The sequence below is a fragment of the Oscarella lobularis genome, chromosome 2 (assembly GCF_947507565.1).
Source record: "Oscarella lobularis chromosome 2, ooOscLobu1.1, whole genome shotgun sequence".
NCBI lineage: Eukaryota > Metazoa > Porifera > Homoscleromorpha > Homosclerophorida > Oscarellidae > Oscarella > Oscarella lobularis.
Genome location: NC_089176.1, coordinates 3,576,242 through 3,600,249, shown reverse-complemented (window position 1 = coordinate 3,600,249; position 24,008 = coordinate 3,576,242). Strand labels below are relative to the sequence as shown.

The window sequence follows — 24,008 nt, the reverse complement described above, 5'->3', positions numbered from 1 at the left end:
TAAAAACAATCTCGCTAGAAAGGAAGACTACATAATAGCCCATTGCTATTTGAAACTATTCGAGGTGGTCTCCAATCGACCAATCAGTGATCTCAAACCACATCTGGTCAATCCGGGTTACCTCATTCCGCATTCCGTGGGAGTCTCAGTCTTCCGGTCACATCGCGATTTTTGGGTCGCGTTCAGCCGCCACACCGCACTTCTTGTTCGCGTTCGCCGATCGACGAAATCGTTTCGCCATGGCGGACGTAATGGAAAGCTATCTGCGCCCGAAAGAGAAAGGCGGCGGAATCGGCGCGGGCGGATTCGACTCGAAAAAATGGGTCTGGGTGCCTCACGACACCGAAGGGTTCGTCGCCGGCGAAGTAAAATCGCGCAAAGGCAACAAAGTCACCGTTCAGCTTCCCAACGGCTCGGTTAGTAAGAAACGGGGGGCCCCCTTCGATGAGGAAACATTTCCGGAATGCGGCCTTTGTCCCTCGTCCGTCCGTGCGTTCGCGCGAGGCGTCGTCGCGCCCGAGTCCGCGCTCGCATCCGCCCTAATAGCGCGATTCGATTCAGAAAGAAGAGGCGGCCGAAGACGACACGCAACAGATGAACCCCCCGAAGTTCGAAAAAGTCGAAGACATGGCCTCGCTGACCTATCTCAACGAAGCGAGCGTGCTTCACAATTTACGCCAGCGCTACTACTCCAATTTGATTTACGTAAGTGCCGTCGCGACTCGACGTAGTAGGGGCCCCCGGCGGGATCGCGAAGAGCGACCACGCCTACTCACGTTTTTCTTTCTCTTTAGACCTACTCGGGTCTGTTCTGCGTTGCCGTCAATCCGTATCGCTACTTTCCGATTTACACGGAAAAGGTCGTTCAGATGTACAAGGGCAAGCGTCGCACCGAAATGCCGCCGCACATCTTCTCCATCGCCGACAACGCGTATAACAACATGATACAAGGTGACGGGGGAAGTGTGTGTGGGGGTCGTTTAGGGGGGAAAATGAGAGGGGCGGGGATGGTAGTTATGGGGTCGAGAGGGAAGTATTATAGTCGAGTGTCTCATTGCTTGTTTTATGCAGATCGTGAGAATCAGTCCATTCTTATTACGTACGTCTATCGTCTTACTTCTCACGTGGCTCGCCTTCTCAGTGTCGACGTTTTTGTTTTTCTCTTTTAGTGGCGAATCGGGTGCCGGGAAGACGGAGAATACGAAGAAAGTCGTACAGTATCTTGCCTCCGTCGCTTCGGCGGCCGGCGACAAGCATAAGGTCAGTGAGATGAGCTAGTGTAGAAGACAAGTTATTGAGAACATCACTCACTTTCCACGTGAAATGAATAGGAGTAGATTGGATAGGCGGTCTATTTTCAATGGCAAAACGAGGACCCAATTAATTAATTAATTAATTAATATGGCACTTCATTTATATTATGAATATTTAATTATGTAATCTTTTATTTGATATGCGTGTTCTTCTCATACCACGTAGGGAAATTTGGAGGATCGCGTCATTCGATGCAATCCCCTTCTCGAAGCGTTCGGCAACGCGAAGACGATTCGAAACGACAATTCGTCGCGCTTTGGAAAATTCATTCGAATTCATTTCGGCCCGGGCGGAAAGATCGCCGGCGCCGACATCGAGCACTACCTGCTGGAAAAGTCGCGCGTCGTCCGACAGCAGAAAGGCGAACGCTGCTATCATTTCTTTTATCAGTTGTTGGATGGCGCCGATGAAACGTTGAGAGGTCTTCTTATTGTTGTCCAATGGAGTTTAGGGGAGGAAAAATATCTCGTCTGTAGAAAAGTTGCTGCTCAAGTCAACGAAGGCGGCTGACTATCACTTCCTTGCAGGCGGAACAGCGAAAATAGACAGTTTGAACGACAAGGAACAGTACAAAGAGACGATGGTATATACCTCCGCTTTCTCTCTCCAGTCGCTCCGCGACGCGGGATCGTTTTTTTCTCTCTCTAGGAAGCAATGGATATTCTCGGCGTGACCGACGACGAGCGAAATTTCATTTTCAAAGTCGTCGCCGCCTGCCTTCACTTCGGCAATGTGCAGGTGAAGCAGCCGCGGCGCGGGGAAGAGGCGGAAGTCTCCAACGGTAAGCGTCCATTAATAATTAATTGATTCGTCTTGCTCATGAATATTCATTGCTTTTTTTATTAGACACTGATAAGGTGGCTCATCTTCTCAGTATGACGAGCCCTTCGGAGTTCAGAAAGGGGCTGTCACGGCCGCGAATGAAAGTCGGAAACGAGTGGGTCAACAAGTCTCAGAATGCCGAGAAGGTTGGCACCCCGTCTTCTCTTGGGCTCTGCGTTTTTTTAGCGTGATCTTTTCTCAGGTGGAGTACGACATTTCTGCGCTGTCTAAGCTACTCTACGAGCGCATGTTTCGTTGGTTGGTGCACCGAATCAACCAGACGCTCGACACGAAGGTTTTTCTCTATGCCTAAGTTCATTTTAGGGAAAGACTTCTACGCTGTTCTATGTAGGAGAGAAGAAGCTTCTTCATTGGCGTCCTTGACATTGCAGGATTCGAAATTTTTGACGTCAGTTTTTGAAGCCTTCGCGTGGGGGGAACAATAATCCTTACTGCTTTTCCTTTTTCAGTTCAATTCCTTCGAGCAACTGTGTATCAACTACACGAACGAAAGACTCCAGCAATTCTTCAACCATCACATGTTCATCTTGGAGCAGGAGGAGTACAGAAACGAAGGAATCGAGTGGTCTTTCATCGATTTCGGACTCGATCTCCAACCGTGCATCGATCTCATTGAAAAGGTTTGACAATAATCTCCGAGCGACGACGAACGACTCGCGGCAATCGTTCCGTCTTTTAGCCGCAAGGAATCCTCGCTTTGCTCGACGAAGAATGCCTCTTTCCTCGAGCGACCGACAAGTCGTTCGTGGAGAAACTCGTCAGCAATCACGACGGCAAGTCGGCCAACTTCTCCAAGCCGGCTTTCCGATCGGCGAAGGGAAAAGAAAATGCGCCCGATTTTCAAGTGGCTCATTACGCGGGCGTGGTACGTATCCATCTGCGAATGGATTGGTCTGTGGTCAGCTATTCGCGCCTCCTAAGGTCGATTACAACGCTTCGATGTGGCTCGTGAAGAACAAAGATCCTCAGAACGACTACGTCGTTGGAATGCTTGCCAAGTCCACCAATGCGTACATTGCTAGCCTATTCACTGGCTACGTGTCGGCAGAACAAGGTAAAATTAATTCGTTCGCTCATTCACAGTCACTCAGCACGCTCCCATCACGCGTGTCTTGATTAGACTAGCCGCAGATCGCGAAACTCCCCTTGCAGTTCCTTATATATGTATATGCTAAAATGCTTGGTTGAATCCTTACTCTCGCCTCACCCTCGCGTTTTTCTCCAGCTGGCAAAAAGAAGGGTGGTGGCATGTTCCAGACAGTCGCACAGTTGCACAAGGTAAAAAATCCCACTATCTTCCGTGGTACTGTAGTTTCTAGTCACCCTCCCCCTTAGGCATCCTTGAACAATCTCATGACGAACCTTCGCAACACGCATCCCCACTTCGTCCGCTGCATCATCCCGAACGAGCAGAAAAAAGCGGGCGTGATCGACGCTCACCTCGTCTTGCACCAGCTCCGCTGCAACGGCGTTCTAGAAGGCATTCGCATCTGCCGAAAAGGTTTTCCCAATCGCCTCTTCTTCTCCGACTTCAAGCAACGGTCCGGGGATAAGAAAAACAGAAGCGTATAGTTCGGTTTTTTGAAAACGAAGTCTAGATATGCCATTTTGGCTCCGACTGCTATTCCCGCCGGCTTCATGGACGGTCGCAAGGCGGCCGATCTTCTCATCCAAGAGCTCCAACTCGAAGCGAACGAGTTCCGCATTGGAAAGAGCAAGGTCTTCTTTCGCGCCGGCGTTCTCGGTCGTCTCGAAGATCTTCGCGACGAGAAGCTGGGAAGAGTGCTGACGCAGTTTCAGGCGTTCTGTCGCGGTTTTCTGATGCGACGACAGTACAAGAAGCTTCTCGATCAAAGGTTTGGAGATTAATTAAAGGGATTAAGTATGGGTAACATTCGCCATCTCTAGAATTGGCATTGCTGTGATTCAGCGCAACGTTAGGAAATTCATGTTCTTGAAAAATTGGTCTTGGTGGAAACTCTTCACTAAGGTCAGTTTGGGTTTTCGTATAGAGGTCTTGTATGTGCCATGCGTATTTGAACTTTTTAATTAATTAATTAATTAATTTCTTATTCGATTTTGGATTTAGGTCAAACCTTTGCTCAACGTTGCGCGTCAAGAAGACGAAATTCGCGTCATCAACGAAGAGGTCTCAAATTTCGTATATAATTTGATTCTGTTTTTTTTCTGACGCTGCTGCGTCTTTCTGATCAGCTCACAAAAGCGAAAGACAAACTCACGAAAGAAGAAACGGAACGAAAAGCCTTCGAAAGCAAGTACAGCGAAGAAGTCGAAAAGAGTCAGCAGCTGTTCCAGGAACTCCAAAGGGTTCGATCTAGCGCGCGTAATCTAAGAGAGGCGAACCACGTCTGACGCGGCGCCTACATTCACATAGGAACAAGATGCCAATGCCGTCAATGACGAGCAAATAGAGAAACAGAAGGCTAGACTCGCCGATTTGGAGCAGAGCTACGAGGAGGTTTCGGCTCGATTGGAAGAGGAAGAGGAGAACAATTTGGAAGTGTCGAAAATCAAGAGAAAAGTCGAAGCGGAGCTAGAACAGCTCAAGCTAGAACTCAACGAACTCCAATTGGCCAACGAGAAGGCACACACACAGAGAGAGATTCGTTTTAGGATTCTTACGTTTCTCTCTCCCTAGCTTGATCAAGAAAAGGCGGCCAAGCTGTCTCAGGTCAACGCGCTCAGTGACGTCGTCAAGGAGAAAGATCAGGACATCCAGCGTCTCAATAAGGGAGTGTCGACACTGAAAGTCAGCCTCGAGGTGAAATTCACTTGCACGGATACCGAGACGGTGTAGGAAGCGAACGTTTTTTTTTATAGGAAAGGATAAAGGCGCAGCAAGCCGAAGAGGACAAGGCTAAGCATCTTGGAAAAATGAAGACGAAATTGGAAAGTCAGCTGCAGGAGGCAAGCGGAAGAAAGCTTTTAGTGAACCTTTCTCTACGATTGCTCGTCTCTGCGTAGGTTAGTCAGGCCAGAGACAAGGAGCACAAGCTGAGATCGGACGTGGAAAAGGCGAAACGAAAGCTCGAGGTGGATTTCAAGGTGAGCGAGAGAGTAGTGGTGGCCTGTTTGAATACAATTATTTGACGAAAAATCGTTATCAGTCTCTCCAAGACAACCTTAGCGAAGTGGAGCAAAACAAAGCCGAAATTACCGAAGCTCTAAGAAAGTCCGATTGAAAGAAGAAGAAAAAGCAACCAACGCAGTTTTGACCACGATATTGCTTTTATTTAGGAAAGGCGACGAAGTGACGGCTTTGAATCAACAGATCGAGGACGAACAGTCGCGCATTGCCGCGCTGGAAAAAGAGATCAAGGCCCTAAAGGCGAGAATCGAGCAACTCGAAGAAGATCTCGCCTCGGAGCAGGAGAAGCGAAAACGCGTCGAGAAGCAGAACGCCAATCTTCAGCGCGAAATGGAAGATCTCACGGATCGTCTCGAAGAGCAGGGCGGCGCCACTGTCGTTCAGACGGAACTCGTCCAGAAAATCGAAGCCGACGTGAGAAGGGGTCGCGAGGATCTTGCGAAAGCGCAGCAGGAACGCGACTCGACTGTCGCGATGCTCAAGAGGAAACACACTGACGCTGTGAACGCTTTGGACGAGAGAATTGCTGAGTTGGAGAAGAGCAAGGGAAAGTAAGAGTATTTCGGAATTAGAGACGAATACTATTCTTTTTTTCCCCCTCGTTTCTAGACTCGAATCGGAGAAGAAGCAGCTCTCGTCTCAATCGCTCTCCCTGGGCGGTGACGTCGAGAACTTGACGCGCGCGAAGGTTTGTTTTTTTTAGCTCATTGTTCTGCTTTGCGCATTTTTTTTTCTGTTCGAGTAGACTTCCGCTGAGAAGCAGTGTAGACAGCTCGAGGGTCACTTGGCCGACGCCAATGCGAAGATCAGAGAGACGGAGAAATTGCTTGCCGACACGAGAGCGGCGTTGGAAAAACTGCAGACGGAAAACACCGATATCTCCAACCAGCTCGAACAGGTGGAATCGAGTCTCGGTTCCATCTCGAAAGAAAAATCGGGCCTCGTTTCGACCGTGGAGGATCTTCGTTCGCAGTTGAGCGACGAGCATTCGGTATGTTAGCACGTTTCTATATAAGACAACAAGGAAATGGGGGTCGGTTTTAGGGGCGCTTGGAGATCCAAGCGAAATATCGCAGTGCCATGGACAAGGTTCAAACGCTCACCGAAGCGGTTGACGAGGAAGAGGGGTCGAAAATGGACTTGCAACGATCCCTGGCTAAAGTGTCGTCCGAATGTCAGGATTACAAGAGCAAGTTTGACGCCGAACAGCAACGGGTTCAAGACTTGGAATCAGAGAAGTGAGCGAATCGGCGTTCTCTCTCTAAAATGCTAAACTAACTCGTGTGCGTTCTCGACTCAAAGGAAAAAGCTTGCTAGTCGAATCTCCGAGTTGGAAGAGAAGTGCGAGACCGTCGAAGGTCAGAAGAAGAACGTGGAGAAGACGAAGCTTAGACTCGAAGTGGAAGTAGAAGATTTGATCATTGATCTTGAGAAGGTAGGCGAACGCTGTTCCTCCTCTGGAGAAATTCTCATCTTGGGGGACTCTAGGCTCAGACGAACGGTGCTAATCTTGAAAAGAAACACAGGAAATTCGATCAGCAGCTTAGCGAGTGGAAGGCAAAGTACGACACTTTGTCTGACGACTTTGATAATTCTCAAAGGGAGGCAAGAGGCTACTCCACTGAGGTATGGTGTTAGTTTACGCATCGCGACACACTAGCACGTGCTCCTCGCTTGATTAGTTGATGAAAGCGCGCAGCGCGTACGACGATCTTCAAGGAGAGTTTGAAAGTGCTTCGAAGGAGATTAAGCATTTGAAATGTAAGAGATTTGCGTGTGTACTGTACGTGGATAATTGGGAATTGCGCGTTTAGCGGAGATCCAAAGTTTGACGGATCAGCTGGGCGAAGGCGGAAAGTCGACCCACGAATTGGAAAAAATGAAGAAAAAGTTGGAGAGCGAGAAAGAAGAACTGACGGCAGCTCTCGAGGTTCGTACGCCGTTTTCTGAAGAAAAATTACGAGCGTTGCTGCACTCTTAGGAAGCTGAAGGAGCTTTGGAACAAGAGGAAGGCAGAGTTCTTAGACTGCAGCTAGAATTGGCTCAACTGAAGCAAGAATCCGATCGCCGTGTGTTAGAAAAGGAAGAAGAAATTGAAGCCTACCGGTAGAGTAAAAAATCGGTTGAACGAGCTCTGGGAGAAACTGCCTTCGTAGGAAAAACTTCGCCCGCCAGCTCGAAGCGTTGCAGGAGACCGTGGATCAAGAGTCGCGCGCTAAAAACGAGCTGTTCAAGCAGAAGAAGCGCGTCGATATGGAATTGAACGAGCTTCAAAGTCAATTGGAAGGATCCGGCAAGGAATCTGCGGGTCTAGTCAAGACAGTCAAGAAACTTCAGCTCCAATGCAGGGTAAGCGATTCTCGCCCCTCTGTCTTCTCGAGAGATTTAGAGTGCAATTGATTTAGGATTTGCAAGCTATGTACGACGACGAAGTCAAGACCAGAGAGACTCTCGCCGAGTCGAGCGCCAGGTCGGAGAGGAAGTGCAATGATCTCCAGGGAGAGATTGAAGACCTGAGAGCGTCGCTTGAACAGGTGAGAGAGCGCGATAAGCGTACTACAAAGATCGTGACTGTGTGCGACAGACTGAACGAGCGCGCAAAGCGGCCGAAAGCGACCGCAACGATCTCGCCGACAAGGTGACGGAGCAGACGCAGAGAGCCGACAGCATGCAAGATTCGAGGAGAAAGCTGGAGCAGAAGTACAACGACGTACAGGTTAGGAATTTCGTTTGCGAGACATAGACCGCGTTCCCCATTCCCCGCTTTCCCTATTCTAGGAAGATCTGGAGGATCGCGAAAACGACTTGTCGGCTATGAGCGACAAACTGAAGAAGGCCACAGATCAGGTGTCGCGCCTCCAGTCGGACGTCTCGTCAGAACGAGAATCGGCTGCGGCTGCCGAGCACGCGAAGGCAAGTCCCCAATCGCGCCCAGCGAAATCCATGCGATGATAGATCATGCAATAGGCTTCTCTGGAGAGGCAAGTCAAGGACTTGAATGAGCGCTTGGAAGAGGCCGAGGCCAATCTCTCTAAGACCGAAAAGCGCGTCGTTGCCAAGCTGCAGGAGAAGGTCCGCGCCCACCGTCGCGACGACAGCTGCGTTGTTTCATATTTAAAAAATTGCCTCTAGATGCGTTCCCTTGAAAGCCAGATCGAAGAAGAGCAGAAGGGACGTCAGGATGCGACGAAGAACGCTCGAAAGTATGGCGAGCTTCTCATCTGTAACGCAGTTCTTACAGCCATTGTGTCGTCAGGTTCGAAAGGAAAGTGAGAGAAGTGAATTTCCAGCTGGAGGAGGAGACCAAAGCGTCGCAACGTCTCCAAGAGCAGGTGGAAAAATTGACGTCAAAGAATAGATCCCTGAGACGTCAATTCGAGGATGCGGTAAGATCCAGGGGAAGCGCTTGGGGGTGAAAAAGCACGTAATCTCCCCCCCCTAGGACGAGCAAGTCGAGACTCTGAAGGCAAAGATACGTCGTCTCCAAAGCGAGTTGGACGACGTCACGGAGAATTACGAGGCCGCTCAAGCTCGCCTTGCTCGAACGGCCGGGCGTTCAGGAGCCGCGTCTCGTCGTGCCGGCAGCAATGAACTCCAGTAGGTGCGTTGGTTTCAGAAAGACGTCAAGGTACGATTTTTCTGTGTTCGTTTTGTTGGTTTTGTTGTTATGCATTTTTTTCTTGTTTGGTGATTTGAAAAAAAAGGACTTTCTGCAGCTGCTTGCCTGTTTTGCTGTGGTTGAACTTTTTGTTTTCGTTTTGTGCTCGACATGTAGTGTGGGATTCAGTGCTTTGAATGTTCGTCGGAATTGGGTTAATTACTCGCATTCGAACTGTAGAACAAGGTAAATATTCTGATTTTGTTTAGATTAATTTATATATTGAAGTGGATCCATTGACGTGAGAGAGCAATGAATCCACTGCGAAATTTTCTTCCCAACCCGTCTCGTCGTCTCTGCAACACCGGCACCGCGACGAACCTAGAAAAAAAAGTCCGTTTTTGATATCTGGTAAGTCGTTTTGCCCGGTGTACCATGACGTTTTGAAGCAGTTCACTCGCGCCGTTTGGAGAACCCTCTGAACGGTAAGCCTTAGAAACAAATTAGAGACGGGCGAATTTTAGAAATTAGATTGAGTACCTGATGCAGACGATATGGACTGGGATATTCTGATGCAATTGCTTCGGCGCAGTTGGCAGAAACAGTCGGAAATTGACACAGCTGACTTTTCCACAAACTAAGAAAATCGTCTTTGTTCTAAATAACCAGGTAAGTACAGTTACTCAATTAATAAATATACTGACTTTTCTGCTAAACTTATTTGAAACAAATTCCACAAAACCACACCTAAACACTGGAGATTTAGAATCAACGTAAAAATCAACGCAAAATCTTTTACCGTGAGGAAGCGTGCTTGTCGAAAATTGCCTTGGTTGTCATGACCAGCAGTTCGGCTATCTCCTGAGCCGAGTCAAGCACCCAGCACTGGTATCCAAGCGAATTGAAATTGATGCTCGCCTGGATGACGTCCGATTCGCTGAAGCGGTTCGTCGAACTGACGATCTGCTTTCGCTTCCTCGAATTGCCACCCGTCCCACTTTCGACAATGTTTCTATAGTCTCGATTGACTTGAGTTTGGATAGACCTTGCGAGAAGATGAATGACACGCGAGGCAAGGGAAAGAATGAAGTACCGAAGATGCTTGGAGGATCCCTCAATAAGAAACGTGCACTTCGTTCCGGCACCGCCACCAGATTGACTCACTACGTCCTCAGCGTATTTTGCCAGAGAGGAACTGCCCGATTTGAGTAGGGCCTCCAGTTCCGAACAGGTTATAATCACGATCATGTTGTCACGCACCTCAACAGTCTCCGTCACTAATATTAGCGGCTGTAGAAATCAATGCTACCTCGTTTAGCAGAGACGGTTTCGTTTCTGTACTACGCCAAGTGATACTTTTCTGTATTGGATGCGAATGAGGTTTGTGCACGAGTCCGGATTTCGTCAAAAGTTCAAATAATTCCGAAGCACATGATAGAGCGGTGATATCAGGATGGTACAACAACGTTGCCGCCTGATATTATTGTCGTAAACACGCCACGTGTGTGGAAAAGAGACAGTGTACCTGTTTCCACTTTTCTGGTGGTTTGTCTTCGGAAGCGGCGTCGGTGTCCTTCTCTTTTCTCTTTCTCCTCTTCTTTTTGGGCTGCTGCAGCTGATGCTTAGTTCGAGCATTGTCTAAGCGTGCTAGATCTACCAGAATTTCTTCGCCTTCCTCGAGAAGACGACGCGACGGGTTCGCGCCCGAGATTTCGCTCGGTTCTACGTTTCGGTGTGATCGTTTGGAAGAAAGACGAACAGCCAATGGAATGTCTTCGATGTCCGAGCTATTCTCTTCCATTTTTCCCTCGCATTCTGTTTCACATGCGGGCCATTTCCCAACGCGCGCGCTCGCTTCGCAACGGAGTCTCACAAATGGAGCGACGCGAACAAAGAAGGAAAAGTAAGCCGATTACGAGCTCGTTAGCCAAGAAAAGACTTCTCTTTCATTAGATCGCCCTAAGGACTACTTAGAACGGCACATTTTTCCTACACTCTTGCCAGGAATGGAAGAAATGCTTCGAATCGCGAAAAAAACCGAGGCGAGTACATTTTTGCAATACCATAATTCACGACGTATTCTTATTCTTTATTCTCGTCATTAGAGAAGAAAGAGATTTGATCCCTTAGACTTTCTGACTCAATATTTATATCAGTCAGTTATTCATTGACACTAGTACGTCATATCTTTGACTGTGTACGTAGAAAAAATCCACGGTTTGCTGATCGCGGAGATATCGTTCTCTGGGACATTCCCTTTGTTAGAGAGATTCTCAAACGAAAGTCAGTTCTCACTATATCTAGGACGAACTTTTAAAAAATTAATTAATTAAGGCCTCGTCCTCCTCTTCCTCTATCTGCTACTTGGACGGAAGACGAGGCCGCTACAGTCATACAAGCGCACTATCGTGGTTATTTGGTGAGTTGTGTAGTTGTCTGTTTCATGGTCTGTAATTTGCGTTACTTAGGTTCGAATGCAGCCTGATATCCAAGAATTTAGGCAGTGGTCAAAGGGTGTCAGACAGGTAAAAACAAGCAGAGGCACACTGTTTTTTTGTTAGTAATGATGAATTTTTTTAGGAACAGGAAGCTGCACTCATCATTCAACGAAATTGGAAAAGATTTTTAAGAAGCAAATCGCCACCAAAGGAATCAAATATGTGAATCACCTCTCACCTGTACATATGGCAGATTTCGATCGTAATAAAAGAATCTCAATATCAACGTATTCACGTGACCTATCAATCCTTCTGAGTATGGCTCTCCTAACGGTTCTGCTCTTGCTGCTCGCGAGCGCAATCAGCGCGAGTGCCGACAAGACGACGTTCGATTGCAAAATGCGCGAACTGGCGATGACGTTTGCGCGTCAAATCCAGCCTCATCGGACGCGCGATCAGTATCAGGCGATCGCCGACGCTCTCAACGGCTCTCCCGAAGCGCAAAACTGCAACGTCACCGTGCCCGACCTCCCCTATCGCTCGTCGCGCTTTTTCGCCTTCCCCACGCCCCAATCGGGCAACGTTTACTACGTCGACTCGACGAAAGGAAACGACGCCAATCCGGGAACGATGGACAAGCCATTCAAGTCGATCGCGAAGGCAATCGCCGCGGGAAGAGCGGCGACGGGCGCAACGACCATAATGCTGCGCGCGGGCACGTTCTACCTAACCGACACCATCTCCTTGACGACGCAGGACAACGATCTCACGGTGCAGAATTACAACGGCGAAGAGGTGTGGATTAGCGGCGGCCAGCCGATCGCGCCCACGTGGAAACCCTATAACGTGAGCGCGAAGTCGACGTCGTGGATCGTCGCGCAGAACGAGAACGCGATCTACGGCCAGGGTCCCGTACCCGGCAAAATCGCTCTCAATGGAACGTACGACACGTGGCAAGCGTGCGAGACGATGTGCCAAGCGAACGAAACGTGCAACGTCTGGACGTGGCACGACAAGAACGAGGGATCGTGGACGCATCAGTGCTACTTTCGATTCGACGGCGTTTACGCGCCCACGTCGGAAGCCGGTCACGTGAGCGGATACAGTAGCCGAGGACCTAATATCTACGTCGCTGACATGTCGACAAGCGGAATTTCTTCGATTCCCGGATTGCGCGTGAATGGCGCGCGAGCGATACGCGCGCGCTATCCGAATGCGAATCCCGAGATGGGATTCGGTTCGACGTTGACGCCGAATTCGTGGAATCCTCAAACGTTGCCCGTTCATCCGAGCGGCGAATACAACCCGGATACTCCGTTTCGAAATACGTCCGGGTCGTTTCAGAAATACGACATCGGCATCGGGGGCGTGTGCGAGCACTTCACTCCGCCCGCCGGCTACGAGTGCGGCGACAAAAACGGTCGCTTGCGACCGTACGAGAATCCGTCCGGTATGATCGCCAATCGATCGATTCTTCCAAATTCTCCTTATAAGAACGTTTCGACGGCGGTCGTCAACGTGTGGCGACCGGCGCACTGGGACAACTGGATGTTCGAAGTCGGTCCCTACGATCCCGCCACGGGCAACTTCACCTTCAGCAAAGGCGGATTTCAGGGCGCGTGGGGCAGCAACGTCGGCGCCGAATTCTTCATCGAGAACGTCTTCGAAGAACTCGACGCTCCCATGGAGTATTTCTACGACGAGACGACGCGCATGTTGTACTATTTTCACAATGCGACCGGCGCGCCGACGAGCGACACGCAGTTCGTCGCCGTCGGCGTCAAAGTGCTCGTCAACGCGACGGGAACGATGGCGAGTCCGGTGAGAAACGTGACGTTTCGCGGCGTCGGTTTTCGCGACGCGGCGTACACGTACTTGGATCCGCACGGGATACCGTCCGGCGGCGATTGGGGTCTCGAACGAATGGGCGCCGTTTTCGTCGAGGGAGCCGAGCACTTTGGATTCTTCGGCTGCGTGTTCGAGCGCTTGGACGGGAACGGGATCATGCTCTCCGGCTACAATCGATACGCGACCGTCGAGGATTCGGAATTCGCGTGGATCGGCAGTTCGGCTATCGCTTCGTGGGGATACACGACCGGGTCGCCCGTGCCCGGCATGGGGCCGGACGGAACCGGTGGCACGCAGCCGCGTTTCTCGCAAATTCTCAATAACTTCGTTCGCGAGTTGGGCATATGGGAGAAGCAGTCTTCGTTTTATTTTCAGGCCAAGTCGTGTCAGAATCTTCTCGCCGGTAACATCTTTTTCAACGGGCCGCGCGCCGGAATCAATTTCAACGACGGCTTCGGCGGCGGTTCGAATCTGACGATGAATCTGCTCTTCAACACGTGTCGAGAGTCGGGCGATCACGGTCCGTTTAATAGCTGGGATCGTCAGGTTTACGTGACGAAAGTGAACAACGGGTCGACATCCGTCGTCAAGGCGTACGACACCATAACGCGTAATTTCGTCATTGCGAACTACGATAGCCAGGAGGCGATCGACAACGACGATGGTTCGTGCTATTATGAGACGTATAAGAACTTCTTTGCCTATAGCGGTAACGGGATGAAAAACGACTTCGGAGGTCACGACAATCATCATCACGATAACATCTACGCTTACGTTGGACGAGGCTTTGGTATCTGCGCGCAGCTTCCCGGGCACGAGGACTATTTCTATAATAATACGGTCGTCTTGAATGGCGACGGCGCGTACGGATCGGGAGCGTGCAGCGGCGATGCGATGCCCGTCGTTCACGATAACAAAATCTTTTCTCCGAATGCGAATATTAGTGAGTGCGGAATGCCTCTCGCGAAGTGGCAGTCTATGGGACACGATCACGGTACGACTGCTGCTAAATGGCCCGACGACGATCAATTCGTTCAGTGGATTAAAGATACGCTGTCGCTCTAACTCTCGTGGGCATTTATGTTGACCTCAAGTTTTTTTTAACTGTTGCTCTTTTTTGTAGCGTCGTTTGCTTCTGCGTCTTTTCTGCTGAGGGCCATTGCTTGAGCGCAACTCTGATTTTGAATTTCAAGTAAGTGTAATTATTCACCACGTGATATAGACAGCGGATCACGTGATGCAGCCGACTTCGACAAGTGCTCTGTAAACCGGTTACTGGTAACGGTAAGGCCAGCGATCTGGTGAGTCTCGCGTGACTTTGCCATGGCTAAAAAGCTTCTCTTTTTGTGGTGGACAATCCGACGAGGCAGATGAAGAGCTTTCCGATGTCGACATTCACCTCCGGGCCCCGAGGTGACTAAATAAAACCGGCCCAACTCGAGCCAGAGAGGTTAAACGCGGCGCAAACGCAGGGGATTCAATCCCCTACTCCAGTGGCATGAGTGATAAACTGCCACCCCACTTGGGCAAGACGCGGTGGGTAAAATAGCGGTCCACCTGTGCCTTGGTATATAAAGGCACCCCCGGGACAGATGGGTCACTGTCTCCCCGAAAGAGGGTCTGGGTGAAGGGCCCTCTCATTGAAAGACGCCGGGAGGACGCTTGTTTTTGTTTTTGTGCTACTTCCGGGTTATTTCCGGGTTTATTTGAGTTTCTTTTGAGTATAGATAAATAATAAATATATTCTATTAACTGACTCTGACAAACAAGAATAACTATCAGCTAAAAGTCACTCCGGGGAAAAAAAACGGTCTCTAGCCATAAAACTGCTCTAACACTAATCAAACTCCGTCACTGGTTGGACATTAATACTAGTAGTATTCGACAACCTCTTCCTATGCGCCGCTGGAGACGACTGACTGCTGCCGTGAGCATTGGGAACGGACAAGCGTGCTTCGGAAACTCGTTTCGAATGAAAGGAGATCACTTGCATTTCACCCATGCTCTGTTGGGAAACGGCCTTGATCAGGAACTGCTTATCCCGTCCTTCCTGCAGTCATAACAATTCCAAATTAAAAAGAGTACGCATTCTGTTTAATTAATAAAACCGTACGATTTGCAATTGATGCTCCAGAATATTTATACTCTTCTTGTAGGCGCGAGACAGCGAGATGAAGTAATAGACAACGATGCTAAAGCATATGAGATAAAATTAATCGAGTTCGTATTTCTCCTCTATGCACTCACCACAGAATGATGATGAAGGGTATGACAAACGCCGCTGAACCAATATAATCCAAAACCACTTGCAGCCACTCGGGCGCCTTATTAATCTCCTCGGTTATGACGTTGTAAATTCGAGTTCGACCAGAAAACGGACCACATACAGCAGACGGTTGAATCCTTCAAATAAAATAGCGATTTCAAGTGGATTTTTTTAAATCTCTATGATACTCACTCCACCATGCTGTAGCCAATTGGTATGAGACATACAAAAAGGGTCACGAGAAGAAGAAAGAGAAAGAAGGTGCTCGTTTTCGTGGCTCGGTAGGCGCGTCGAGAAGGCTGGCAATTCCACATAAGGCTATACTACGTGTGCAAATAAAAAATAAATAGTCAGCGTCTTTTGCACGATTCGTCGTACCTTTTTCACGTAGAAAACGACGAAGAACATCAGAGTTCCAGCGAGTGGAAGAAGAGGAGCGTAAAATGCACCAATCCTACAACAACAACAGGCTATCAGAAAACGAATTATTTAATACTTTTCGCAGTATAACCATATCAACGCCTGTGAGTAGACCAAATTCAGGACACTCTTAGCTATCGTGAACTCGGCTTTGCCAAAGGTTTCTCTCACGAAACGAATATAAGCGACGGCCGCACTACAGGCAACAAAACCAATAAAATACGTGAAAAAATAAGAGATTCCCTTACTGTCTAAGACTCTCGTGAAGCAAGGTCGCTAGGACGTCGACTAAGAAATCTACCAGAAGAAGTCGATACACTTCTTGCCCTACATACGTCTCCCAGCACTAAAGCACCGTTTAGAATAACACTAAGGCATACAGTGCAATGACTTTGCATACCAGTTTACAGCTGGCCTGCTGCTCAACGAACGCTTCCACCCTCTCAGCATCCTCTGAGGTGCCCACGCCTCGGCCAATTACACTGATGACCGTTCCGCAGATTGAAATGGACTGCGAACACTGGACTTGCTTCAGTAAGGTTGCCATGAGAACGACCAAGCCGGAAACTCGCAGAGCAACGCTCCTACAGAAAAATACGTTGAACAATTATATATAAATTATTGATTTTCTCTCTGACCTCACTATCGTCATTCGGAATTCAAACGCGGGCGACTTATAGCGCTCCTGACGAACAAGCAGTTCGAATATAAACGGGTAGACGACGTTGAAAACGGATATTGTCAGCGAGGCGGCAAGCTGACGAAGGAAACTCAAAAAATCAAACGACTGCTGCCCGACCTATAAAGATCAAACGTGTAAAGGGTCTAATAAGGATTCTTCCGCGTTACCTGAGCGACGGCTTCGTCAATGGATACCTGAGCGGCGTAGTAGATAGCCGCTCCGGCGGCGGCGAGCAATATTATGACAACCAGGTTGATCAAGAGACGAACGATCCATATTTGAGCCTTTTCTTTGAACGTGAAACGAACTCTTTCGGCCCGATCCGTGTTGATCGCCTCTTCGAGTTCGCGTTTGATGCTCAAGTGACGCTGCTTGGCCGTGCTCAGATTCGTAATGGCGAAATCCCACGCGGTGAAAACTAGATTGAAAAACGGATTCTTTTTTCCCGTCGATATGCCTTCGACGAAATTCTGTCTATAGGCTGAAGCCATCCTACAATGAAAAACATCGCCGGCGAATTGAAAACGCACGCGATGACGTCAAAAAATACACCAACCTACCGATGAACGAGAAAGATGAGACTCAAGAAAAAGAAGAGTCCTCCAATGATGATATAGGCTAGGGGAAGATTGTAGGAAGAACTGGAGTCGATGTTGAGTTCTTGGCTACTGTAGTGCCCTATAAAAAGAGACGTGCGTTCCATCCAGCCCTGAGCAGAAAAACAAACGGATCTCAAAAATCTATATTCCCTCGAAAAATTCATCTCACCGTGCCAGTGAAAAAATTGAGGATGTAGTCATACCACATAATCGTTTCGACCGTCGCACTATTTGCTTTATTGATAAAATGCTCGATTAGAAGAACGTTTGTCGTGCAATTCGGACATTCCGTCGACGTATCGATATTCGTGACGTTTTCCATGCACTCGAGAACGACGCTACGCTCAATCAACGTGCTGACATTGACGTTCGTGACCGAATCGCTGATGACGACTTGCGGTATAAAGACGAAGAAGAACCAGAGCGAGGCGAGCAGAACGTTGACAAGAAAGACCCAGCGTAAGAAAATGAAATAGGAAACGACGCCGGTGCCAAAGTAGCCTGCAAATTCAATTAATTATTGACTAATAATTATTTATCGTTCTCACTTTCGACTTGTTTTAGGTGTTTCCACCACAAATTGAAGATGTACTGGATTTCTCTCATTTTGTCCTTGAAGTGCTTCCAGCCCTAATAAATATATTTTCGAATGCCAATTCTGTTCCCATGCAATTACTCACCACAGCTACTCTGTACTTGAAAGCCTTCCAGCAGCTTCGCTGATATAACAGCTTCATCTCCTCTTCCTCCTTTTTTAGGGTCCGCCTACAAGAAATCGTTTCTCATATCTCTGATGGTGTGGATAACCATGACAACCGCTTAGTGTACCCCTCTCAGCGGAAGAAATTTAGAGATACCATGACAATAGATCCCCTTCCCCTTACATCGTATTTAGTTTCTGGCTCATTTTGATCGACGATCGTCTCAACGTCGCCTCGCGTTGAAACGGATTTTCAAACGGATCAACATTGTCGTCGTCATAGTAATCGTCATCATAGTCGTCTCGAACTGGACCGTCGATTTCCTCCACATTCATACGCTCTCGCGATCGTTTCCTAGCGACTCTCACACTCAGAAAAAAAACTCGCGTTAGACCCCTTACTTCGACATCCGTCGCTCGACGGGATTGCGTCGTTGTCGCTGTCGTCGTCGACGCGACACGGTTCGTTGCACCGATTTTCGACGACGACTCGGCAGCATGTCGAGTACGGAACGCGTGCTCATCTGCGACGCGACGGCCTCCGCGCGATGACGATCGTCGTCGTTTTCGCTCGCGTCGCTGTTTGCGTCGACGGCGACGATCGTGTCCGTGCCTATTTGGGAAGGAAAACAAAGGCGTTGGTCCTTTTTGGCTCGATTGGTTTGTTTTCTTTACCGTTCAGCGTTTTCATCGCCATTTCGTTGGCGATGATCGTGTCTGATTTGACGTTCTCGTTCATTTTTGGGAGTCGTTTGCTCTCTCGTCGCGTAGGTTGCAAGTGACTTTTCGTTTTGACAACGAGTGCTAGACAACAGGCGATGCCATTTGACGGAAGCGTCCCAGCGCCTCTGGTGAAGTAGGGGTGGCGATGATGACGTTTTCGGTGGGCATGCGCCTCTAGGCAAAATTAATCAAAAATTTAAAAATGGTAATTAGACTTCCCAAACCGTGAAAATAACAGATCTTGATCGCATGACGCTGTATGCGGCGCTTTTTTCGACCTCTAGACCGCCCAATTATGCGTTTCGAGAGAGATCTAGCTGTTCTAGGCGAACAAATCCGAGCAAAGATCATAAGAGGCGTAATAATAACCGTGTAATGAAGTCCCGCGCGCTGGCGAGTCCATTTCTCGGCGATTTGCAGGAATGCATCTTCGGCGCAGCTACGTCATGTTCTGCATACGTAATCGATCGGTATAAATACGTAGATCTATTACCGTTGATGATTTGTGCGTGCGTGAACGAGATGAACCATAAACGAACGAAAGAAAAGCCTGACCGCGTGGTTCTCGTTTTCTCCGCCATCTTGAAGTTGGCGCCTTGCTCTTCCAAACCGGTATTGAAACCGGTTTACGAATTCTCGCCTATCGGGTGGAACAAATCAGAACGCTATGTGAACCCCACGTGACCACAACGAACCAATGAGCGCGCTGGGCGGAGCTACGCTGTTCAAAAGGGAAGCGCACACCGATTTCCCCTCAGTTGCGGCTGAGGGTGAATGCGTCGTGGTTCGCTACGTCTCGTTCTTGATCGGACCGACATGGGGGAAGACAAAAGGCAAGTCTCGGGTAGTTGTTTCAGCGTGGCCCACGGATTAATCCGTGCCGGAGCCCGTAGGCAGGGCGATGGGGGGCTTCGGCCTCGGTACGCGCACTGGGCGGAATGGTCGCCAAAGTCTTATTGTTGCCAAACAAGTACGGCCCGCGCTAGGCTCGAGCGGGCACGACTTGGAGGGGGTGTCGCAAGCGGTCTGGTTGCCGGCACTTTTCTCACCATTGGCACGATTAGACGGAGGATGACCTGGCCCAGGAAACCTCGACTTGGGCATTGCACTGCCTTCCCTGTCGACTCTACAAGGTCGGCCGTTCTCCACTTCCACAAGGCCCGTTTCTTCCCAGGAAGACATAGCGAAGGCTTTGGTACCAGCGCGCCGGGGGACTTCGGTACAGGGGCCGACTCTCATCCAGGCGGGTACTGCATGGAGTGGCCGATGACCCGTGACTCGCCCTAAATTTTTGGAACGGGTGGCCATTGCTTGCGGTGGCTGCCTTGGGCTACGAAAGCGTCCAAACCTCCCCGTGGTGTAGCCTGGGTAACGCGAATATGGACGCAATCGAAAAGGTACGTACAGAGATTATTTGACAGTAACTAATCGTATTTTTTTTAGATGAGAAGCCCTAGTGTACTGAATGAAGAACGGCGATTCAAGTCAGATTTTGCCGAGAAACAATTTTTTTTATGAACGCATGCGTGCACGAGTAGAAATATCGATTTTTCTTTGTAGCTAAATAAACGAGCTCATAATGCGCTCAATTCGTTCGCCGCTACGTTTCGATTGACTGCTAACGCACGTGTCGCGCATAAGGCTCCGCTGGAAAGCGACTCTCTACGGCAGCCCTCTCTAGTTCTGTCGCGCGTGGTGCAAATCATAGCCACTGGGTAAGAGAAGCTCGCTCTGTGTATTTTAGAATACAGGTCAATGGTGAAAATCCGGCCTTCCGTCCGTACTTGTACATAAAATTATGGTGCAGTCAGCCAGGCATTATTAGAAAATGAAATGGTAGCTAAACTAATTGGCGTTTTCTTGTCTTGCCATTAGCTCGCTGATTTGTTTGTTTGCAGATTCGTACAGCTTTTTGATATCTTCCCCTTTCTATCGTTCAAAAGTGATATGCTATAGATGGATTTTTTCGTCTTATGTACCATCTGAAGCTGATCTTCAAGTGTAGCAATGCTTGCCTTGTATGCACTTGATTTGGAACTGAAGTAAAACGTCAATAAACTAGAGAGAAAGACAATCAATTAAAAATAAACTCCAATGTGACAGTGCCAACTCACCATAGAAAAACAACAAGAGGAACAACCACAGCAGCTGATCCAATGTAGTCAAGAACATCCTGCAACCAGGTTGGGCCTTTATTGATCTGATTCGTTATGACATCATATATGCTATCAAGACCCCTTTGACAGAAAAATTACTACAATTTATTCTGAAACGTCGATCCATTACCTAAATGGTCCGCAAACCGTCGAAGGTTGATTTCTACGTACATATATAAAAATTGAAAGATTACCAAATACAAAATTGAACTCACTCTACTATGGCATAGCCAACAGGTACAAGACAGGCGAAGAAAGTGATCAAAAGCAGTAGAAGAAAGAAAAGTGACGTTCGTGAGGCGCGATAAGCTTTGGACGGCGGGCGACAGTTCAGAATTAGACTGCCCTACGAAATCAGAAGCATGCCATCCCTTCATCATTGAAATTTAGGAAGGCAGCAGTCACCTTTTTCGCGTAATATAGTATTAGAAGCTGTATGCTTCCAATCAGCGGAATCAGAGGACCAAAGAAGGCTCCTATCCTACATTTGACATATTTAATTTCGTCCTTCTTTGCATGATTACGTACCAAATCAATGCTTGAGTGTACACGAGATTAATGATGTTCTTCGAAAGAACAAAATCGCTTTTTTGCTGAAAAAACTTGATTTTGACGCACTTGAGCCTACTGATTCCACTAAGAAAAAGAAAACGTTTCTCCCCGTTCAAAGACATCACAAATAGTTTCTCACTTCCTCGCACTTTGGTAGATCCAAGTCGACGCAACGTCGAATACGAAATCAGTCAAAAGCAAACGATAGACTTCCTGACCAACGTACGTTTCCCAGCACTTAAAAAGAATGAAAACGTGCATTTTGAAGTAGACTTTGGATCAACAATACTCTACCAATTTGCACTCTTGGTCTCGTTCCACAAACGAAAATAAGTTATCCACAGTCTCCTTGTCCGAAGTCTTGCCGATCACCGTTCCGCAATCAAGCAACTTCTGCGAACATTGGACTTGCCTGAGAAGCGTCGCCATGAGAACGATGACGCCAGACGCCCTCAGTGTAATACTCCTATAGACAGAATATAATTACGAGTTTCAGCTTAGTATTGCAATACATACCGCAATATTGTCAAATACGTGGCGTAATTCTTATTGGAGTAGTTCTCACAATTGTTGACAATCAGCTCAAACAGGAAAGGATAGAGAACGTTGAAAACGGAAATCGTCAACGAAGCAGCCAATTGCCGAATAAACATATCAAAATCAAACGATCCGACCTAAAAAGAAAAGAAGAGAGAGAGAGAGAGAAATAATATCCACGTATAATTATTACCTGTGATACACCTGCTTCAATGGACACAATCGCCGCGTAGTAGATTGCCGCTCCGGCTGCGATCAGCATGCCGATCACCAAAAGATTGCACGCAATTCGTATCGTCCAAATGCGACAGAGATCCTTCGCGCTGCGCGTCTTCGCTCGCTTCTGCGTTTGAAGTGTGGCGAGACTCTCCTCGAGATGTCGCTTGATGATGCGCTTTCGTTCGGTCGCCGTTGGCTGACTCGAAATCGAGTAGTCCCACGCGGTGAAGAGATAGTTGAAAAACGGATATCGGGCGCCCGTCGAAAAACCCTCCACGTAACTTTGCTTATAAACGACGCCCATCCTAGGGAGAGAAAATTCACGAGAAGTCAACGAAGCGCTGGTGGCCTTTTTTACTTGACTGCCAAAAAAATGAGACTCGATAAATAAAATATGCCACCGACTAGGATATAGGCGAGAGGAATTTGATAGGAATTGCCCGGTATTTCGCCACTGTAGTCGCCAATGAATAACTCAGTATTTTCAAGCCAACCCTAATAAGATAATTAACAGGTCCTACCGTACTCTCATCACTTTGACTTACTGTTCCAGTGAAAAAACTCAGCAAATAGTCGTACCATTGCACGTTCGTTTCTGTTGAGTTTTTTGCTAGGTCGGTGAGAAAGTTGAAGAGTTCAGCGGACGCGTTGCGATCCGGGGGGACACTGACGTTGAGTCCGTCGAGGCATCCCTTCAGGGCGGCGGACGTGAGTTGGCTGCCGTTGCCGAGCGGCGCGACAATATCGGAATTCTTGACGACGAGCTGGGGAATGAAGACGAAGCAGACCCAGAGGCCGGTGAGAGGGAGAATATTGATGAGAAGAAGCCAGCGAAGGAGAACGAAATACGAAACGACGCCAGAGCCAAATCGGCCTAAACAGAAAACCCCCCGAGTCAACAAAAAAGAACGAAAAACCTCATTTTCTCACTTTCGATGTTCTTCTCCTTCCACCAAAGACGTAGTCGGTAGCTAGCCGCATCCAACGCTCGAGCCATCGCATTCCTTTTCTATAACCAGACAATTTGGAGTACGAGTGTCAAGAGCAGGGTACACAGTTATACTTGAAAGCCCCACTGCCTCAATCTTGCCCACCAAGCCGAGCATCCTTGTCGAGACTGCATCCACTGAGACTCCGACTGAAACTGCTCCCTTTCCAATAACGTTATCGTATTTCTAACAAACAATTCAATGAATATAATTATGTAAATTTTTCATCGTCATCACGTACGACGTGTGGATTTTCTCCGAGAGCCGTCTCGTCGTCCGCCTCAACTCCTTTCGTCGCTTGTGCGCCAAGACGTGCGGCGCCAATTTCTCGTCGCCCGGCTCGTCGAGATCGTGAACGGTCATCGGTCCCGACACGATCGAGTCGTCGCTGAAGGGCGACGAATCGCGACGACGCGACGAAGCCCACGTCGAATGAGCGTAGTCGATTTGGTCCGGCGATATCGCCGCCACCGCGGACGCCGACGTGGAGAGCTTCAATTGCGCCGCTTCGCTGCATCGTCGTCGTCGTCGAGTGCACTGGTACTGAAATGGGCCCCGTTGGCTCGGCAAACGGCATCGATCCAACGTTGGGACCGATGTCGTGCGACTGGGCTTTGTTCGGTGCGATTTTGGAGGGACGGACGGGCTGATGCTGCTTATGCTGCTGCTAACGCTGCGTATCGGGTTGGACTCCATGGGGACGACTGCTGAATCGTTCGTCGCTGCGCGGAAAGAGAAGAGGAGCCGATCGCATTCTTGTTGTTGTTGTGCCACGCCTTCCTTCTTGTTCTCTTACTTGGTTCGTTCGTTTGAGTCATAGGACCCAGTTCCATTGCGGAGTTGCTCTGCGAAATGGCTGGGCTGTCCTGATCGTCCATATTCGGTTCCATCGCTGCGAGAACCAACTTCAAGTTGTTTTAGTTGTTTTCTAGTTCGTAGCGCGCGTTCAACGTTTACGCAACTCGCTGGGGCGCGGGAGTGGGCAACTCGCTGGGGCGCGGGAGTGGGCGACTCG

At 48.7% G+C, this 24,008-nt stretch overlaps 6 protein-coding genes across 9 annotated transcripts; 3 read left to right on the top strand and 3 right to left on the bottom strand.

Annotated features, from left to right (window-relative positions):
- Positions 1–138: 138 nt before the first annotated feature.
- On the top strand, positions 139–9,074 carry LOC136183492 (myosin heavy chain, striated muscle-like). Its single transcript, XM_065970147.1, has 42 exons — positions 139–416; positions 562–705; positions 795–951; positions 1,072–1,099; positions 1,170–1,260; positions 1,480–1,735; positions 1,791–1,897; positions 1,963–2,095; positions 2,161–2,282; positions 2,339–2,431; positions 2,489–2,545; positions 2,607–2,777; positions 2,837–3,022; positions 3,079–3,211; positions 3,383–3,435; positions 3,493–3,698; positions 3,756–4,013; positions 4,066–4,147; positions 4,247–4,306; positions 4,372–4,485; positions 4,553–4,762; positions 4,817–4,939; positions 4,999–5,085; positions 5,143–5,223; positions 5,286–5,350; positions 5,416–5,817; positions 5,876–5,954; positions 6,012–6,257; positions 6,311–6,504; positions 6,569–6,701; positions 6,755–6,892; positions 6,949–7,027; positions 7,081–7,196; positions 7,248–7,372; positions 7,423–7,615; positions 7,672–7,800; positions 7,851–7,982; positions 8,045–8,179; positions 8,234–8,338; positions 8,399–8,469; positions 8,523–8,652; positions 8,709–9,074. Exons 1-42 carry the CDS (start codon positions 240–242, stop codon positions 8,865–8,867), a joined length of 5,760 nt encoding a protein of 1,919 aa, XP_065826219.1. The 5' UTR covers positions 139–239; the 3' UTR covers positions 8,868–9,074.
- Positions 8,730–10,696, bottom strand: LOC136183498 (crossover junction endonuclease EME1-like). Of its 3 annotated transcripts, XM_065970158.1 has the most exons (10): positions 10,522–10,696; positions 10,390–10,473; positions 10,174–10,338; positions 9,958–10,124; positions 9,664–9,909; positions 9,569–9,611; positions 9,405–9,521; positions 9,299–9,355; positions 9,207–9,245; positions 8,802–9,098 (listed from the first exon to the last, which is right to left on the bottom strand). In XM_065970158.1, exons 1-10 carry the CDS (start codon positions 10,663–10,665, stop codon positions 9,084–9,086), a joined length of 1,077 nt encoding a protein of 358 aa, XP_065826230.1. In that variant the 5' UTR covers positions 10,666–10,696; the 3' UTR covers positions 8,802–9,083. The 3 variants fall into 3 exon arrangements, with proteins under 3 accessions (XP_065826229.1, XP_065826230.1, XP_065826228.1); XM_065970157.1 differs by having other exon boundaries at positions 8,730–9,245; positions 10,390–10,470; XM_065970156.1 differs by having other exon boundaries at positions 8,802–9,245.
- Positions 10,694–11,556, top strand: LOC136183502 (IQ domain-containing protein K-like). The gene is made up of 7 exons (XM_065970161.1): positions 10,694–10,767; positions 10,818–10,906; positions 10,970–11,019; positions 11,070–11,147; positions 11,199–11,283; positions 11,333–11,389; positions 11,445–11,556. Exons 1-7 carry the CDS (start codon positions 10,740–10,742, stop codon positions 11,526–11,528), a joined length of 471 nt encoding a protein of 156 aa, XP_065826233.1. The 5' UTR covers positions 10,694–10,739; the 3' UTR covers positions 11,529–11,556.
- On the top strand, positions 11,549–14,367 carry LOC136183497 (uncharacterized). The gene is made up of 2 exons (XM_065970155.1): positions 11,549–14,220; positions 14,274–14,367. Exon 1 carries the CDS (start codon positions 11,549–11,551, stop codon positions 14,213–14,215), a length of 2,667 nt encoding a protein of 888 aa, XP_065826227.1. The 3' UTR covers positions 14,216–14,220; positions 14,274–14,367.
- Positions 14,368–14,818: 451 nt separating this feature from the next.
- On the bottom strand, positions 14,819–19,139 carry LOC136183496 (transmembrane channel-like protein 7). 2 transcript variants are annotated; one of them, XM_065970153.1, is made up of 20 exons: positions 19,034–19,139; positions 18,910–18,979; positions 18,765–18,862; positions 18,493–18,714; positions 18,220–18,430; positions 18,002–18,172; positions 17,798–17,882; positions 17,666–17,747; positions 17,287–17,618; positions 17,079–17,227; positions 16,686–17,010; positions 16,475–16,635; positions 16,237–16,420; positions 16,085–16,182; positions 15,928–16,032; positions 15,795–15,870; positions 15,609–15,739; positions 15,398–15,553; positions 15,264–15,342; positions 14,819–15,200 (listed from the first exon to the last, which is right to left on the bottom strand). In XM_065970153.1, the coding sequence occupies exons 1-20, from the start codon at positions 19,119–19,121 to the stop codon at positions 14,988–14,990; spliced, it is 3,036 nt and encodes a 1,011-aa protein (XP_065826225.1). In that variant the 5' UTR covers positions 19,122–19,139; the 3' UTR covers positions 14,819–14,987. The 2 variants fall into 2 exon arrangements, with proteins under 2 accessions (XP_065826225.1, XP_065826226.1); XM_065970154.1 differs by lacking the exon at positions 19,034–19,139 and having other exon boundaries at positions 18,765–18,857; positions 18,910–18,958.
- A 1,117-nt stretch (positions 19,140–20,256) lies between these two features.
- On the bottom strand, positions 20,257–23,929 carry LOC136183951 (transmembrane channel-like protein 7). Its single transcript, XM_065970766.1, has 17 exons — positions 23,790–23,929; positions 23,235–23,715; positions 23,068–23,179; positions 22,935–23,013; positions 22,550–22,878; positions 22,363–22,499; positions 21,979–22,309; positions 21,765–21,922; positions 21,543–21,714; positions 21,388–21,485; positions 21,225–21,332; positions 21,102–21,177; positions 20,912–21,042; positions 20,827–20,859; positions 20,655–20,777; positions 20,520–20,598; positions 20,257–20,469 (listed from the first exon to the last, which is right to left on the bottom strand). Exons 1-17 carry the CDS (start codon positions 23,881–23,883, stop codon positions 20,386–20,388), a joined length of 2,625 nt encoding a protein of 874 aa, XP_065826838.1. The 5' UTR covers positions 23,884–23,929; the 3' UTR covers positions 20,257–20,385.
- Between the last annotated feature and the right edge of the window lie 79 nt (positions 23,930–24,008).

Bases quoted from the DNA above. Each gene is read 5' to 3' on its own strand.
- LOC136183498 (XM_065970156.1), bottom strand. From the start codon at position 10,665: ATGGAAGAGAATAGCTCGGACATCGAAGACATTCCATTGGCTGTTCGT. The intron at 10,339-10,389 runs GTACACTGTCTC...CAATAATATCAG, and splicing joins CACCAGAAAAGTGGAAACAG to GCGGCAACGTTGTTGTACCA. The intron at 9,246-9,298 runs GTACACCGGGCA...TTTTTTTTCTAG, and splicing joins AACTGCTTCAAAACGTCATG to GTTCGTCGCGGTGCCGGTGT.
- LOC136183492 (XM_065970147.1), top strand. From the start codon at position 240: ATGGCGGACGTAATGGAAAGCTATCTGCGCCCGAAAGAGAAAGGCGGC. The intron at 4,307-4,371 runs GTCTCAAATTTC...CTTTCTGATCAG, and splicing joins TTCGCGTCATCAACGAAGAG to CTCACAAAAGCGAAAGACAA. The intron at 6,893-6,948 runs GTATGGTGTTAG...TCGCTTGATTAG, and splicing joins CAAGAGGCTACTCCACTGAG to TTGATGAAAGCGCGCAGCGC.
- LOC136183497 (XM_065970155.1), top strand. From the start codon at position 11,549: ATGGCAGATTTCGATCGTAATAAAAGAATCTCAATATCAACGTATTCA.
- LOC136183502 (XM_065970161.1), top strand. From the start codon at position 10,740: ATGGAGCGACGCGAACAAAGAAGGAAAA. The intron at 11,148-11,198 runs GTCAGTTCTCAC...TAATTAATTAAG, and splicing joins AGAGAGATTCTCAAACGAAA to GCCTCGTCCTCCTCTTCCTC. The intron at 11,284-11,332 runs GTGAGTTGTGTA...TGCGTTACTTAG, and splicing joins CGCACTATCGTGGTTATTTG to GTTCGAATGCAGCCTGATAT.
- LOC136183951 (XM_065970766.1), bottom strand. From the start codon at position 23,883: ATGGAACCGAATATGGACGATCAGGACAGCCCAGCCATTTCGCAGAGC. The intron at 23,180-23,234 runs GTACGTGATGAC...ATTGTTTGTTAG, and splicing joins TCGGAGAAAATCCACACGTC to AAATACGATAACGTTATTGG. The intron at 20,778-20,826 runs GTAATGGATCGA...TTTCTGTCAAAG, and splicing joins ACGGTTTGCGGACCATTTAG to GGGTCTTGATAGCATATATG.
- LOC136183496 (XM_065970153.1), bottom strand. From the start codon at position 19,121: ATGGCGGAGAAAACGAGAACCACGCGGTCAGGCTTTTCTTTCGTTCGT. The intron at 17,883-18,001 runs GTAAGGGGAAGG...GATTTCTTGTAG, and splicing joins AGCCAGAAACTAAATACGAT to GCGGACCCTAAAAAAGGAGG. The intron at 16,636-16,685 runs GTAACGCGGAAG...TGATCTTTATAG, and splicing joins TTGACGAAGCCGTCGCTCAG to GTCGGGCAGCAGTCGTTTGA.